This window comes from Pygocentrus nattereri, chromosome 6 (assembly GCF_015220715.1).
Source record: "Pygocentrus nattereri isolate fPygNat1 chromosome 6, fPygNat1.pri, whole genome shotgun sequence".
Lineage (NCBI taxonomy): Eukaryota > Metazoa > Chordata > Actinopteri > Characiformes > Serrasalmidae > Pygocentrus > Pygocentrus nattereri.
In genome coordinates this window covers 2,568,079-2,585,803 of record NC_051216.1, presented here as the reverse complement: position 1 = coordinate 2,585,803, position 17,725 = coordinate 2,568,079, and the positions used below count along the sequence as shown (strand labels likewise).

Here is a 17,725-nt window from a genome sequence, read left to right as displayed (position 1 = left end):
AGTTCTCAGGGTCACGTTCAGAAGCACTTCAGGATGATGTGAACCCACAGTCTTCACTCCGTCCTGCAGTAAAAACAGGTAATCTCATAACGTCAGTTCTGTCGTGAGGTGTTGCTGTGTCCCTCAGACCTGAAGACTCCAGGATGGATCACTTTCTCTTCATTTTTTGTTTATTATCAAAATGAAAAAGAAAAAATGCTCCACAATTGATTCATTCACAAGACGGCCGTCCAAAATGTGGACAAAAGGGAACCGAGAACACTGCAGAACCCCCGACGCCCTGAGGTAGATCTCATCACACGCACGCAGAGGTCACATTCTCACTGACCAGAAGGTCAGAACCTTCTGCTTTCAGGTCACATCATCATTCAGAGCTACTCTCATTTAAAGGAAACACTTTCCTTCAAAATTTTGAGCGTCTCAACAAAAAACACATTTCTTCATAAATATTTTCTGCTTCTGTGACGTGATGTTTGTGGTGGTGAATAAGGCCTCAAACTTTCATTGTCAAAAAAAAACTAAAAAACTAAGCAAATGTAAAGAAAACAATAGTAAATAAGCACCTGGCTCAAACAGCCAATCGCATAAAAGAGTCTCAGTAAAATCCCATCCAAATCCAACCTGAAGCTGGATTAGTTTTAAGCTGGAATAGTTTTAAGCTGGAATAGTTTTAAGGCCCCAGAGAACCAAAATTCTTGTTTTCTTTCCAATTAGGCTAATCTGAATGAAACATGACAGGACTAAAGATACGGGGTTTTAGTCCTACAGCGATGATCTGCTTCACTTGTGAATAACGTGTGATCACTTGACATGAAAACTTAACGTATAATGTGAACTGTGAGTCTTGTTTATCTGTACGGGTCTGGGTTCGGTCTGTATGGCATTATTAAGCTCATAATAGATGCGAAACGATACCCAAGTCTTACCTGGACACGACTCTGAGGTAAAGATTGGGTTTGATTTTGAATATTTTCTGTGTTAAACTGTTCTTGCCTCTACAGATCTCCAGTTCTGTAATCGTCTGGCTCTGATAAATAAAAGTTCTCTGACAAAACAAACCCCAACCTGTGGAATTTATAAGCAGAAACAAAGCCCGGTCATTAGAGTGTGGGTGTGACCACAGCACAAGCCCCGCCCCCTCCTTGTGGATCAACCAGCCCTCCTTCTATACATCTATTTCCACAGCAGCCACTTGCAGCGCCCCCTGCCTGCCCAAGCAAGCCTAACTGCTTGAGTGTGAGAATCTGATCCTTGATCAGCTTTAATTCCCGCACAGCTCGTACTTTCCCCGCTCTGTCAGGACGCCAAGGCTGCTGCAGCGCTCCCCCTGTTGGCTGGAAGGGCTGCATTCATCAGCTCCTGGCAACGAAGGCCGCCCTGGTGGTCACTTGGACTGGTGCGACCCTGAGGCTCCCAGCTGGTGTTTCTGCTTATGCAGCTTGGCCTGCTGGATGATCTCCCTGATCTTCCTCTGTGCAGTCTGCAGGAACAAAGCAGCACATGTCAATACTCACAATACATACGCTACACCTCTTATACATTACACCCATCATATACTACACCTCTTATACATTACACTCATCATATACTACACCTCTTATACATTACACCCATCATATACTACACCTCTTATACATTACACTCATCATATACTACACCTCTTATACATTACACTCCTCATATACTACACCTCTTATACATTACACTCATCATATACTACACCTCTTATACATTACACTCATCATATACTACACCTCTTAACATTACACCCATCATATACTACACCTCTTATACATTACACCCATCATATACTACACCTCTTATACATTACACCCATCATATACTACACCTCTTATACATTACACTCATCATATACTACACCTCTTAACATTACACCCATCATATACTACACCTCTTATACATTACACTCCTCATATACTACACCTCTTATACATTACACCCATCATATACTACACCTCTTATACATTACACCCATCATATACTACACCTCTTAACATTACACCCATCATATACTACACCTCTTATACATTACACCCATCATATACTACACCTCTTATACATTACACTCATCATATACTACACCTCTTATACATTACACTCCTCATATACTACACCTCTTATACATTACACTCCTCATATACTACACCTCTTGTACATTACACCCGTCATATACTACACCTCTTGTACATTACACTCGTCATATACTACACCTCTTATACATTACACTCGTCATATACTACACCTCTTATACATTACACCCACCATATACTACACCTCTTATACATTACACTCCTCATATACTACACCTCTTATACATTACACCCATCATATACTACACCTCTTATACATTACACTCCTCATATACTACACCTCTTATACATTACACCCATCATATACTACACCTCTTATACATTACAATCATATACTACACCTCTTATACATTACACTCATCATATACTACACCTCTTATACATTACACTCATCATATACTACACCTCTTATACATTACACCCATCATATACTACACCTCTTATACATTACACCCATCAATTACTACACCTCTTATACATTACACCCATCATATACTACACCTTTATACATTACACCCATCAATTACTACACCTCTTATACATTACACTCATCATATACTACACCTCTTATACATTACACCCATCATATACTACACCTCTTATACATTACACCCATCATATACTACACCTCTTATACATTACACCCATCATATACTACTAAAAACATACAATATAATACATATGCAGTAAACAATATACAATACAAAACACAATATACAATATTTAGTTTAGGAGAATCATGAAAAATGGTACCATCATTTCATCTGTGCGCTCCAACAAAGGCTGAAAATCTTAGACACACTATAACTCCATTGCTCATTAGAGTTTATTAACCTTATCACAGTCAGAAAAAAGCTATTCTTGAAGCAGCTGGTCTTATGTATCTTTTATGGTGCCGCTTGGCACTTGGTGGAACTTCAGGGCGGGATTTGTTGGTGAAATTAAAGTGATGAGGACACCGGTGGCTGTTCTGGTTGTGAGTGAACAGGTTTGTACAAATATCTGTACTTTATTACACCTTTTACTTGGAAAACTGTCGGCCAGGTAGTGAACACTAACTCAGTAACATGCAGAGAACACAGGGACAGTTGTGATCCATTCACTCCTCTTTTGTGTAGTTTTTGGCAGTCTGTGAAAAAAAGCTCAGAATGTTTTGCTGAATCTATTTGTACAGTCGGTCACACAACAGCTCTTTCCCATTTTAGATGTTTTTGTGTTTTCATGGGATTCACGCTGAACAGTGACCCTGCCACCCTGGGGGTGTAACCACAGTGACTCCCACCAACTGTGAGGTCACCTGAATACCCTCCATTAAGTATTATACCCTAAACAGACCATGACTACAGTACACACTTTGTTCCTTTACTGAAGGCTTGTCTAGCTCATTATGGCCCAGAAGCAGCGTATAAGTAATTGTGACCATAACTCCAGCAAGGCTCCATGGCTTCACACTGTTCTCCACTGGTCATTACTGGACTTAGTGATCCGTTAAAAGGACTTCTTGCAGTTCACAGTGAGAACAACAGCTCAAAGCTTAAAGCTGCAGAGGTACCTGACCTTTATTCATTTATTAATCATTAAGTCGTTCATTAAAATCAGTCTCACCTGGCTGGCGAAGAAATGGCCACTTATTTTTACAAAAATTTCATCATTCTCGTCTGGCGTCTGGTTCCGCGGCACAACGACCTCAGCACTGGTCAGATTCTGCAGCTCATTAACCTGAAAAATCACAACTCAAATGTTGACCCAGCATCTGCAATAATAACAATAAGAAAGATGATAAATATCCAGTGCTAGGACTCCTATCAGCAGTAACAGCTGTTACCGTTTTCCCGCCTTTCCCTATGACCCGTCCAGCTGCTGATGAGGGCACTTTGATATGTGTCTCAAGTTTCACTTCCTCCTTCGATGAGAAAAAGTTCTCCTCCTTCAGCTTCCCAAATATCCTCCCCTGAGCCTGAAACACACACACACACACACACACACCATTAGTAGCCTTGGAACTGTTGTCATGGTGGCAGAATAAGTGGAGTAAAACTAACCAATTGCTTCAAACAACAAAAAGACCTAAACAGCATCAAACTATTGCAGAACATGCTGTGGTAAATATACTTAAAAAGTGATTAGGACCAGTCGCTGTCAGGAGGAGGTCTCAGAATAAACGAGAAGGTGATCAGGACCAATCAGAGTCAGGGGGAGGTCTCAGAATAAACAAGGAGGCGATCAAGACCAATCACAGTCAGAGGGAGGTCTCAGAATAAACAATGAGGTGATTAGGACCAATCACAGTCAGGGGGAGGACAAGGCAATCAGGACCAATCATAGTCAGGAGGAGGTCTCAGAATAAATGAAGAGACAATCAGGACCAATCACAGTCAGAGGGAGGTCTTAAAACAAACATGGTAGTGATCAGGAACAATCACAGTCAGGAGGAGGACTCAGAACATATCCAATTTATTGCTGTCCATCTAATATCATAATGTAAATGCACAGCACTTGTCTTACCTTAAACTGAGCTTCAGGAGGTCCAGTGATGATGACCATTCGTTCTGTAACATCTGGACTCTCTGCTGGAGCAATCTGCAGATAACACACTCCATCAAACACTCAAACCAAACATCTGAACATGCTGAGCTATAGCTTGAAGTATTTATCCAAAAAGCAATGACTACTGTCTCCAGGCTAAACCGTGAAGGTTCATTCAGCACATTAAGGTGATGATCATGACTAGATCTCCCATAGACCTGAGTGACTGCCCAAGGGCACCAAAATATAGATGACAGAGCGAGAGAGCAGACAAAATATAGATGACAGAGCGAGAGAGCAGACAAAATATAGATGACAGAGCGAGAGAGCGGACAAAATATAGATGACAGAGCGAGAGAGCAGACAAAATATAGATGACAGAGCGAGAGAGCGGACAAAATATAGATGACAGAGCGAGAGAGCAGACAAAATATAGATGACAGAGCGAGAGAGCAGACAAAATATAGATGACAGAGCGAGAGAGCGGACAAAATATAGATGACAGAGCGAGAGAGCGGACAAAATATAGATGACAGAGCGAGAGAGCAGACAAAATATAGATGACAGAGCGAGAGAGCGGACAAAATATAGATGACAGAGCGAGAGAGCAGACAAAATATAGATGACAGAGCGAGAGAGCGGACAAAATATAGATGACAGAGCGAGAGAGCGGACAAAATATAGATGACAGAGCGAGAGAGCGGACAAAATATAGATGACAGAGCGAGAGAGCAGACAAAATATAGATGACAGAGCGAGAGAGCAGACAAAATATAGATGACAGAGCGAGAGAGCGGACAAAATATAGATGACAGAGCGAGAGAGCAGACAAAATATAGATGACAGAGCGAGAGAGCGGATTAGAGTAAATCTCAGACTGGCTTTTACTCACTGACGAGAGCTGAACGAGATAAAAGGATGCAGGAGAGTCTCACAGCTAACAGGAAAACAACAAAGCTCCGACAGCACAGCGTTCATCCCTGCCCATGTTATTCATGAAAGACTGTGCTGTAGGCTGTAATCGTATCTGTGTCGTCCCTGTCTCACACAGTTTTGTTGTTTTTCTGGATGCCAAAAGTCGTCTAACCTCAGTCCCAATTTAAACACCTGTATCCGATTATATTCCCTATCGGAAAGTTTCAGTCCGTTCTGCATGAGCGTCGCGTCACAGTGAGAGTTTATACCGTTCAACACGGCGGAGCAGAAACTGGTCTGCAGAGGAGACGAAGTTCATGCTCTGATCTTTAAAAGACGGCGGTGGGACGGACGTCCAGCTTATGTGTCTCAGAACACGACGTCTTCCTCTCAGCCTTCTTTAATAAGGACGTGTGAAGGACGTTTTCCTGAGTCTGACGTCATTTTAAAGCAGTTAAAAACACAATCACTGCTCACTGCTGCTCATCTCACTCTGACTGTCATGGTAACATCTATTCTAAATGGTTCTCTAGGTATGCACGTCATTTTGGGTCAGATTACTTGTAGTGAACGTGTTCTATTCTGATTGAGCTGTTAGTCAGATTATTAAAGGATTATTAGACTGCGTGTAAACGTGGCTAATGACATCAACACTGCTGGGCTTTTTGCTTTGTAAGAAATTATTTTGGCAAAAATGAGCGCATACTTTATTAAATACTATTATAATCAATTATAATAAATTCTCCCATATTCTAAAAATGATTCAGTTAAATTGCCACCTTCAGACTAATGCATTTTCACATCCCTGACATACAGCCACCTCTGAATCTGTACAGTTCAGCATGTATTAGCATCTCCCAACCACTAGGGGCTCTATACAACACAAAGTAATCCAATATCATCATAACTGTCATAGAAATGTAAACTGTGGAGCTGAATAATAAAATGCTCGTTGCCTCATTTTCATATATTTTCTTGTTTTTTTTCCCCCCCTGAGCTCCACTTACTGCTTTCTGAATGAGGCCCAGCCAATCAGAACAGAGCTCATTTACATATATCAGGAACAAAAGCATGTGCCTGTTTAACTGTAAGAATTAAAGAGAGGTTGAAAAATGTTCATGTAGAAAATAATTATGACTGTTTTTGGTAAATAAAACCACACAAATGCTTTAATTGGCCACCAGGGGGCAAAAAATGTAGGATATGTACCCTTTAAATATGACAGCAGGATGCTAATGAGAACGCTAAGGGTTCTAAGGGTTCTAAGGGTTAATTAGTTTTGGGTGGTACCTTTATGGACGCCCCAGCGAACTGGGTGAGCTGTTTGATGTGCTGTCCTTTCTTCCCGATCAGCGCGCCCACCGCCTGTGTGGGGATGAAGAGGTAGACCACCTCCTGCTCAGGAGGCTGCAGGACAGACAGCACAGATGTTCATACACACTAATAGAGACACACTAATACACACACACACACACACACACACACACACACACAGACACACACACTAACAGACACACACACTAATAGAGACACACTAATACACACACACACACACTAACAGACACACACACTAATAGAGACACACAAATACACACAAACTGATACACACACACACACACACACTAATACACACACAATAACAGACACACACTAATAGGCACACACTAATACACACATGTCGTGGGCTGGAGGTTAGAGAACCGGCCCTGTGACCGGAAGAGGAGAAAGAGAAGACAGGATAAAAGACGAGGATAAAAGAGGAGAGGAGAAAAGAAAGAAGAGAGGAGAAAAGAGGAGAGGAGAAAAGAGGAGAAGAGAGGAGAGAAGAGGAGAAAAGAGGAGAGGAGAAAAGTGAGGAGAAAAGAGGAGAGGAGAAAAGGGAGAAGAGAGGAGAAAAAGAGGAGAACAGAGGAGAAAAGAGGAGAAAAGAGGAGAGGAGAGAAGAGGATCGTACAGTGTGCAGATGGGCGTGAGGAGCAGCTGATGAGACCCCGTACAGCCCTCCCAGACAAGCTGATTGACCCTGCACAGAAACACATCACATCAAAGTTGGATCAGCCTGTCGTGTGTTTTTCCACTTTAATTCTGTGTGTGACTCCAAATCCAGGCCTCCACTGGTTAATACATTTGATCTCCATTGAGTTTTGTGTGATTTTGTTGTCAGCACATTCAACTTTGTACAGAACAAAGTTTTCAATGAGAATATTTCATTCATTCAGATCTAGGATGAGTTATTGGAGTGTTCCCTTTATTTTTTTGAGCAGTGTATATATATATATATAAACAACAAATAATGATAATTGACATAATTGAACTCTGGGATTAACAAAAATGAATACTACCATTTATAAAATTATCTTTGATGCATATACCAAATACTGTATATACGAATAAATATATGTATCAAAGATATATAATGATGCATAAAGATATACATAAGTTTAAGAAATGTATCTCCAAAATAGTAACTTTACAGGAGAAGGAAAAAACTTCTTTTCTTAACTTTTATTTTTCAACTTTTCTACTTTTAATGGAAGTCAGTGGAACCAGAATTTTCTCCTAGTCATTTTGGGCCGTTTCTTTTAGTCCATTCATCATGAAATTTACACACAATGTACAAAACAAGAGTTATTTCAAAATTATGTCAAAAACTGAACAATGTCAAAATGGAGATACGAGGTTTTGTTCTGACAGTAGCGATATATTCATTTACTCATTTACTCATACATTTATTCATTTACTTTATATTCATTCATTTACATTCACGTGTACTTTAGAGGAAAAAAAGTGTAGTTGTATTTCTCTAAATATTTAAAAAAAAAAATTGGCCTATTCATCATGACATAACTGCATGTACACATGCAATGTATAAGGGGCTTTGTTATGTTATTTGTTATGTGAAAATAATGTACGTATTTTGCTAATAATTAATTTAATAATAATAATGTGAATTAAAGTAAAAATGGAAATGTACGATATGCATTTTTGGAGCAGAAGCAAAAAACTGATATATTATAATTTTTACACTATTAAATAATTATTACACAATTTATTTCATTTGTTCAGTTGAGCACAAAAACATGATAATTTATATTTATATTATGTATATATATATATATATATATATATATATATATATATATATATATATATATATATAATGTAATTTTAAAACTCCACGAGTCCTGAAAGTGCTGATATTCAGGGTGTGAAGAAACGCAGAAGTGGGTGATGGGAACCTGTAGAACTTGACAAACACTGTATATCCAACTCCAGATAGCAGTGTATACGCACTGTGAAGGGGCCGTAGGCAGTTTGTAGGGTCCTGTGGGGGCCGGAGGTTGAGGGCAGCATGGAGAGCCCGGAGGAGAAGATGCCCTGAGTGCTGAGACTCAGTCCTGGGATCAGACCAGATGACTGCTGAAGGACAGGAACACAGAATTCAGTTAACCCATGTGTTCATGTGTGTACAGACAGCTCAGCCAATCAGAATTCAGAACCAGAATCACTTCCATAATTTCAATGAATCATAGTTTGTCTGCCGATCAGACTGTGCACTGTACAAGGGTTTGCAGTATCCTCAGCGCTACACTAGGTGGAGCTCTCAGCCCGGTGCTCCCAGCCTGTGTGGTTTCAGACTGTGGTGTTATCTGTAAACACGGACTGAAGTGTGAACAGACGACTCATGGTCTCCTAATACTGACAATTAATACTACAGTAAATGTTTTTTTATGATGTGATTGATTTATGATTCATTTTTATGATGTGAAGGGCTGGAGGTTAGGGAACCGGCCCTGTGACCGGAAGGTCGCCGGTTTGATCCCCGGAGCCGACAGTACGTGACTGAAGCCATCCATGTTTATATCATTTATACAGACAGTGTGTTTACATGATCAATAATCCGATCCTAATCAGATTTCTGCAGTTATCTGATTATTCAAATGGTCACGTAAACAGCACACTCTGATTTCTTAGATCAGAGTAAAGTCTAGGAATCAGATAAGGAGGCTGGATTTTAGCTCAGTAGTCCGATTTCTTAGTGCTCTGAACTCTTACTCTGATTTCTTTTGGGATTTCTCAGTCCGGTCATGAGCGAAAACAAACAGCGGTACCGGAAATAAGCGAGCAGATCCAAACACTTCTGGATCGAAGCTCAAATCAAATACATGCTTGACGAAATGAAGGATATTAAATATTCTCCATCTCCTTCTATATGATTTATGTTCATATTTTCAGGTAAAGTGGAGATGTTTTTTAAAAAAACAGCCACGGCGTGAAGTTTGAGTTTTACGTCACGTCTTCTTCTGTGAGTTTATTGGCTGGATGTAAAGCAGAAATCAGACCTGGAGTTTCCCCATTATCTGATTACTCAAGTTCATGTAAACATGTTGATCAAATTCCTGAGAAAATCTGATTGACTGCAGCTCTCGTTCAAATCCAGCTTTTAACTGGTTCTATTGGAGCTCCGTACTGAAGTACGTCATACCTGAAGTATCGTTTACAAGCCAAACGCTCTGCTAACGCACTGGTCAGCACAGAACTACGGATAACTCAACAAGCAGCAGACTAACAAAAGCCACAGCAAAGCTCCAGTTGACCTCGAAAGCCTCCACGGTTACAAGTGTCCACTTCTTGTTAACGAGTGTAAACTGGGAATTCGATACTGGGCTGAACTATTGCTTTAACGCCACTTAATAAAGGTGCTTTCCGACTTCAGTTTTAATTAGCTTGAAATGAGTAGCGAGGTGTCATATATCTCCTGATAGGCGGCAGAACTGCCTCAGAAACACTGGATCTGTATGTGAATAATTTACGGAGCTGTGGTGACTAATGTGGCGCAGGCTGTGAGCTTTAATGTGATCTGTATCAGATAAAGAGCGTCTGTCTCTGCTGGGTGATTCAGCTGGACGTGCCGAGCAGAATTAAAGCCCTCGCGCTTTAGCGCCACGTCTAGGGAACCTTTTCTCCGTTTGGCTGTTAGCTGTGGAGACGACGGTGCTTTATTGGTGGAGCTGCTGACAGGATGACGGTGTGTTCACGACGAGCTCAGCAGGGGAAAGACTGAGTCACAGTTACTGCCCATAAACCAACAGGAACGAACTGCAACCACTGCCCAACAGACACCCACACGTTCTCCATTAGACACGCCCCTTTCTCCAGCAATAACAAGAAGTAAAATTTTTATAGCACTTTTCTCAAACCTAGCGACGCTTCACAATAGGAGCAAAATACACGATCCACAGCGAACAAAACAACAACACACACACACACACCAGCGAGCAGTAGAACTCTGCAAAAGTCGAATTTTAATTTTCTCTTTGTTTAATAATCAAATATCCTAATATGTTTGAATTTTAAGTAAAATCACTACTTTGCCATACAGAAAATAATTAAGAAAATTAATAGCTAATAAACGCCAGATTTTTAAAGCAATGTTTTGTCTTTTAAATCCACCAGGGGGCGCTAAACATAAACGATCGAGCACACAATGTTTAAACCAGCCTTTTCCGTGTGAGACAGGCTAATAAACGCAACCAAGCAAGCAGCCGATTAACCTTTATCCTCAATGTAATTCTGCCGTCACCAAAATTGTTGAGGACTGTAGTCTTGTAATGAACTGCAGGGTTAACTCTCTGGGCTCTGAGGGCATTTTCTTGATTTTTGCATATTCTTAAATGCACCTTTAAAGGCTGTTGCATATGAAATGATAACCCACATATTATACACCTGAATGTTCAATCTCTGCTCTCTCTGCAATGAGGCCCTATTTGACCTGGAGTAAAGAGATAACTCGGCCCAAAAGCTAAAAGAAATGTAATCTGGTTTTAATATCTCTTGTGAAAACAGCTTTACTGAGGTGGACGGATTGTTTTGGTGCTGAAAATGAAATGTGTTTACCAAAGTCTCAGATTCATAAATACACAGAGGAATGTATGAATAAAATAGGAGATAAATGTTCTTCTCATCACTAGAAGAACAAATGGAGGCACCGTTTTCTGCTGCCTGGTTTTCACATTATTGTGATGTCAATTTGAACAGGATTACTATTAACTGAGGAGTTCAGACAATTACAAAAAAGGATTCACTCTGGAATTATTACTGAGCAGACGGTAAAAACTACACACACGACAGATTCATACTGAATTAACACCAAGGATCTCGTCGGTGATACCTCAGATTACAGCACCTCCCCAGATTAAACTAATCCAGCTCAAATAGAGCTTTTATAATCTAAAACACCAGCTACTCAAACTGCAGCCTACAACTGCCAAAGCCTCTAAACTACCATGCTGGACAGAGCCTGCTGGGCTGTTTGGGGCATTTTTGGTGAGGTCAGTCTTCTAATGTCAGTTCAGTGCACTGCAGTGTTGTCTTACATGCAGCAATGTTGCTATTTCACTCATTAGTGATCTCGTAATTCAGAGGATTCCGCAACGTTCGGTGGAAAAATGTGTGTGTGGCAAGACACGTGTTAGCTATCAGCCTTCATTCTGTTTTCACCATCTAATAAAAACAAAACCATTCAAAAACCCTGAAGCAACAAATTCCTCCCACCTTCACGAAGCATCATCAGAAGCTGGTTTTAGTCTTAAAACCGTAAAATCTCACTTCACAGATGCTGCACAGCTGTTCGAGCAGAGTAGGCATGTTCACAACAGACTAGAGCTAACCAGTGCAGCAGTTGATGGGCCTCAACTCAAGATCTTTTCTCCTCAGTAGATGATGTTCCCACATGTTAGATTGTGAATTTACCACTAGGAAGAAAGAAGTATGTTTAGATGGTTCTAGCTAACACTGGCTAGAGGAGTAAGCTGTGTTACCTCCACCATCTCAATCATGTCCATAAAGCACTCACAATGAAAAGGGGAATTCCACTGATTTTTTCAAAACTCGCATAATCAACTGGTTCAGATGTAATCAGAGCGGTTCTGAGCGGTTCGGTGTGAAACGCCCAGTTCTAGATAAACTTACAGAGTCAGAGCTGTTCACAGTGGTGGTGATGGGAACCAGACGTCCCCCTCTAAAAGCTCCTCACAGAAAGTTCCTACATGGGCAAAATAGTCCCCAAAGAAAACTCATTATTCCAGATTTTCCACTGTTTTCCATCATCAACATTCCATATACGCTCAGAAGACTCGTGTAGGTTCTCTGGTGGTTCTGGATGGTAAATAAAGTGTCTATATCTGTGTTGTAGTCATGGCGACGCCTGGTTCCCATCACCACCACTGTAAAGACGTCTGAACCGTTTCACACCAAACCCTCTGGATCTCTGATTACACCTCACATATCTCACACACTGGATTATGGTTTAACGGCTTGGTTTAACAGTTTTGTTTGTCTTCCCTGTTTTAGCCATGTGCTTTTTATTTACATTTTCCATGTGCTTTTGTTGTTATTTAGGTTTGGTCTCCTTCCTCGTCCTGGCCCTTACAGTTGTGTTCATCTGTCTGTAGTCTGTAGCTCCGCCCTCTCCTTTTTCCCCAGGTGTTCCTTGTTTTCCCTCTGTGTATTTATACCCCTGTGTTTGGTTCAGTCTTTGTCTTGCAATTTCTGTCTGATCCTTAGTTTCTGTTTTATCACTTTATGGATTTGTTTCTTTTTTGGTACCTTCGTTATTCTGTTTATTTTGTTAGGTTTGTTTTGGAATAAAGGAACTCGCACTTCCGCCCATTCTCTACGCCTCCTTTGTGAAATATGGGGGAATTTTTTAAATTTGGTAGGCATTCGTGTTTTGCAGCAGCCAAAAATAATATTTTACACATATATAACAGTCTCTCTGTCTATTATGATCATTTTAACTGAATGAATGACATCACATTAATGACTACTGTTTTCCATTGTTTCTAATAAATTAATTTGAATAATATTTCTCTGTGTTTCTCCATGTGGCCTGGCTCTATTTCACTGTGCTGTACTGCAGATCAGCCTGTTACGTATCGAGCACAGCAGCAGTGCTGAAGACCATCAGCTCACATTAACAGAGGCGTCGTTCTCGAACGCCTCCCTCAGCTTCTTCATGATCTCCACCTCAGCCCTGCAGCACACGTCCACACTGCCCCTCACCGTGATCGTCCTGTCTGGGTTATACAGCGTCAGGTCCTGTAACCTGAACCACAAACATAATTAGTGGGTATGAGATGTATTACTTGACTGTCCTGCAGTCAAGAAACAGAGCAGGCTGAAACACTCCTTATAACTACAGTGATGAATGGGTGGAGCTAAACCGCTGTAGCTGAATGGGTGGAGCTAAACCGCTGTAGCTGAATGGGTGGAGCTAAACCGCTGTAGCTGAATGGGTGGAGCTAAACCACTGTAGCTGAATGGTGGAGCTAAACTGCTGTAGCTGAATGGGTGGAGCTAAACCGCTGTAGCTGAATGGTGGAGCTAAACCGCTGTAGCTGAATGGGTGGGGCTAAACCGCTGTAGCTGAATGGGTGGGGCTAAACCGCCTTAGCTGAATGATGGAGCTAAACTGCTGTAGCTGAATGGTGGAGCTAAACCGCTGTAGCTGAATGGGTGGGGCTAAACCGCCTTAGCTGAATGATGGAGCTAAACCGCTGTAGCTGAATGGGTGGGGCTAAACCGCCTTAGCTGAATGATGGAGCTAAACTGCTGTAGCTGAATAGGTGGAGCTAAACCGCTTTAGCTGAATGGGCGGGTTTTCCATGATATGGGCTCTTTAGTCTGCCGCACCTCCGTCGCTCTGTTGGAGTCAGTGGTTTTAAGGAGGCCTATTGAGTTTTGTTTCAGAGGGGCTGAAGGTCAGTCCTCTCACTCAGAGTTCTGGTGAAGGAGCTCTTCATCGGCTGTGGTGTCAGTGAGCGAGTGAATAAGTCCTCTGGGAGAGCTGCGGTTCAGCCCGGCCGGCTGTAGACGCCGCGGTTGGCAGTGACGGGGTCCCTCCACACCGGGACCACTAACAGCTCAGCTCACTGCTCCACGCTCATTCTGGCCGGTCTGTTGTCTCTGTCTCCTGCTGTTAACCCAGTGTCTAGTTAACTCTTACAGATACTGTAACATTAAATTGAGTGAGAACACGCATGAATCAAACCCAGTGGATCAGCAAGCTGTAGGGTTTCTTACGATGAGATGGTGATTTTGGTCCCGCTCTCCTCCTCAATCCGCTTCAGGTTCCTCCCCTCCTTCCCTATTAGCCTCCCCACCAGACCGTTATGGGTGAGGATCTTCAGAGGGATCTCCGCTGAACTGCAGGACAATAACAGGCTGAGTGTGAGACACGAGGACAGTTTGAGGACTTTTCACACACAGTCTGTGTTTCTGAAGGTCTGTCTTGGGAGTTTGGGGTTTAGCGTTTAGTCGTTAGGCTTGAGAGTGCAGTGTTTACTTTTTAGGGTTGAGATTAAGGGTTTAGTACTTAGTCTTTGAAGTTGAGAGTTTAGGGTTTAATGTTTGGCCTTTGAAGATGAGAGTTTAGGGGTTTGGGGTTTTAATTTTTAGAGTTAAGAGTTTAGGATTTAGTCTTTAGGGTTAAGAGTTTAGAGTTTAGTCTTTACGTTTAAGAGTTTAGGGTTTAGTGTTTAGTCTTTAGGGTTGAGAGTTTAGGGTTTACTCTTTAGGGCTGAGAGTTTAGGGTTTAGTGTTTGGTCTTTAGAGTTGAGAGTTTAGGGTTTAGCATTTAATCTTTAAGGTCTAGTGTTTTGTCTTTAGGTTTGAGAGTTTAGTGTTTAGTTTTTATGGTTGAGATGAAGTGTTTAGTCTTTAGAGTTGAGAGTTAGTGTTTAGTGTTTGGCCTTTGAAGATGAGAGTTTAGGGGTTTGGGGTTTTAATTTTTAGAGTTGAGAGTTTAGGGTTTAGTGTTTAATCTTTGGGGTTGAGAGTTTAGGGTTTTGTCTTTATGGTTGAGAGTTTAGGGTTTAGTGTCTGGTCTTTAGAGTTTAGTGTTTAGTCTTTGAAGATGAGAGTTTAGGGTTTAGGGCTTTGATTTTTAGAGTTGAGAGTTTAGGTTTTAGTCTTTAGGGTTGAGTGTTTGGTCTTTAGAGTTGAGAGATTATGGTTTAGGATTTAGTCTTTTAGGTTGAGAGTTTAGGGTTTAGCATTTAGTCTTTAGGGTCTAGTGTTTAGTCTTTAGGATTGAGAGTTATTGTTTAGTCTGCAGGGTTTAATGTTTAGTCTCAGGGGTTGAGAGATTAGTGTTTTGTCTTTAGAGTTGAGAGTTATTGTTTAGTCTGTAGGGTTTAGTGTTTAGTCTTTAGAATTCAGAGTTCAGTATTTTTGAGGGTTGAGGGTTTAGAGTAGGTCTAGGACTTACACCTTGGTGTCATAGGCTTCTTTCTGCATGATATTGAGGATCATGCGGCAGGCGGCGGAACAGCCTTCCGGGGTGGAACGGATGGTGATGGGTGTCTCCGCTGCTCCTGCGTTCTCCTTTCGGTGGATATCCACCCTAAATCATCACACCCACACATACATTCATTAAATCACCCCCACACATGGAGCTGCATGCCAGAGAACTCCTAAACACCAACACATCTACAATAATGCAGACAAAGTTCAAATTCCCAGATTTAACCGGAATTAAACACAAATTACAGACTACATCCCAGCCAAAGCTTTTTCCAACACTGCTCAAATACTATTTCAGAATTATTAGATGTGTTATCATAATTACAACAAACATCTTGTAATAACAATATGCTGAAGGCTTCTTTTGGCTAGGGGGAAATTATGCCACTGTACTAACTGTGGGAAAACCCTCGTCTCCAAAATGGGAACTTTACAGGAGAAGGAAAAAGCATTCTTACATTCTAGTGGAAATTATGCCACAATTTGTGTTTACAAGTTATTTTAGAGACAGAGATTTGAAATTATGCAAAAGTAAATAAAAAAAAAGACCTCATAGCAGTGAGAGAATCAGGACTCGCCTGGACTGCGTCTGTCTGGTGAGGTTTTTGATGGTCAGCCCCTCTTTGCCAATGATCGCTCCTATGAACTGTGTGGGCACCAAAATACGCAAGGGGAGGTTTGGCAGGCTGTGCCGGGACCCCAAAGGATTCACAGAGGGTCCGGGCTGGGGGTCCTGCAAGCCCAGTCTGCGTTGCCTGCAAGAGGGTGGTGAGGGAGCAGCCTCCATTTCCAGAATGTAGGAAACCAGTAATCCTCACACTAGTGTCCCAACAGCTTCTCCACCGCTCTGAGAGACACAGAGTCAAAAACTAACTACTGAATGATTCAGTATCTACTATGAATTATTCAGTATCTATTGTAAATGATTCAGTATCTACTGTGGGTTATTCAGTATCTACTGTAAATGATTCAGTATTCAGTGTAGAGAGAGAGAGAGAGAGAGAGAGAGAGACAGAGAGAGACAGAGAGAGACAGACAGAGAGAGAGAGAGAGAGAGAGAGAGAGAGAGAGAGAGAGAGAGAGAGAGAGAGAGAGAGAGAGAGAGAGACAGACAGAGAGAGAGAGAGAGAGAGAGAGACAACCTCAGTATTTAGATGTTTGATCTCAAGATCACTGAAAAAGCTCTGTTTTCTCCAGGACCCTGATTAACAGTGGTGGACAGTAACTGAGTAACTGAGTAACTGAGTATCTGAGTAAATGTAATTGGTTTCTGTACTTTAGTATTTTTGGTGTATCTGTACTGAAGTTTCTCCGTTCTGGGCGTCTTTTTCCTTTCACTCCACTACATTTCAGAGTCTAATATCCGACTTTTTCCTCCTACATTTTGAGAAATCTGTGGTTCCTTTTGGTTTCTGTGTGTATAAAAACGTAACATGTCAAAACGAAAGAAGCGCAAAGCCAGAGCGCCAATCAGGGCCCAGCGGTCACTTTGTTTAGAGCTGGTTTTGACCTGTTGGTCATACCGACCCAGTGCAGCACGCGGTTCAACGTCAGCGCAGGTAAATACTTTAGTACTTTTACTCCAGTGGAGGTCTAAAGGGAGGAACTTCTACTTTTACTGGAGGGATATTTTACCTTGGGTACTTTAACTCAAGTACATGATTTGTGTACTTCGTCCAGCTCTGCTGATTAATAACTTTCAGTAAATATGAGAACAGGTACAGAATCCTGTTGTATCAGTGCAGCACCACCAGAGTTGTAAGTAAGTAAGTAAGTTCTTTGATGTTTTGATTTAAAGCTGATTTGTCCAATCATAAATATAAACACAGTCATATTCAAGGTGCAGACATGAGAACTCATTGGTGTTT

At 41.3% G+C, this 17,725-nt stretch overlaps 1 protein-coding gene across 1 annotated transcript in view; it reads right to left on the bottom strand.

Moving 5' to 3' along the window:
• Positions 1–206: 206 nt before the first annotated feature.
• Positions 207–17,725, bottom strand: part of igf2bp2a (insulin-like growth factor 2 mRNA binding protein 2a) — a 32,315-nt gene continuing 14,796 nt past the window's right edge. The window contains exons 4-14 of the mRNA XM_037539190.1: positions 16,436–16,704; positions 15,823–15,957; positions 14,637–14,759; positions 13,527–13,659; positions 8,847–8,972; positions 7,507–7,575; positions 6,843–6,959; positions 4,617–4,691; positions 3,937–4,068; positions 3,717–3,830; positions 207–1,480 (exon numbers count right to left, since the gene is read on the bottom strand). Of these exons, the coding sequence (XP_037395087.1) occupies positions 1,385–1,480; positions 3,717–3,830; positions 3,937–4,068; positions 4,617–4,691; positions 6,843–6,959; positions 7,507–7,575; positions 8,847–8,972; positions 13,527–13,659; positions 14,637–14,759; positions 15,823–15,957; positions 16,436–16,644 (1,329 nt within the window). The 5' untranslated portion in view covers positions 16,645–16,704 and the 3' untranslated portion in view covers positions 207–1,384. The remainder of the gene's footprint in view (positions 1,481–3,716; positions 3,831–3,936; positions 4,069–4,616; positions 4,692–6,842; positions 6,960–7,506; positions 7,576–8,846; positions 8,973–13,526; positions 13,660–14,636; positions 14,760–15,822; positions 15,958–16,435; positions 16,705–17,725) is intronic.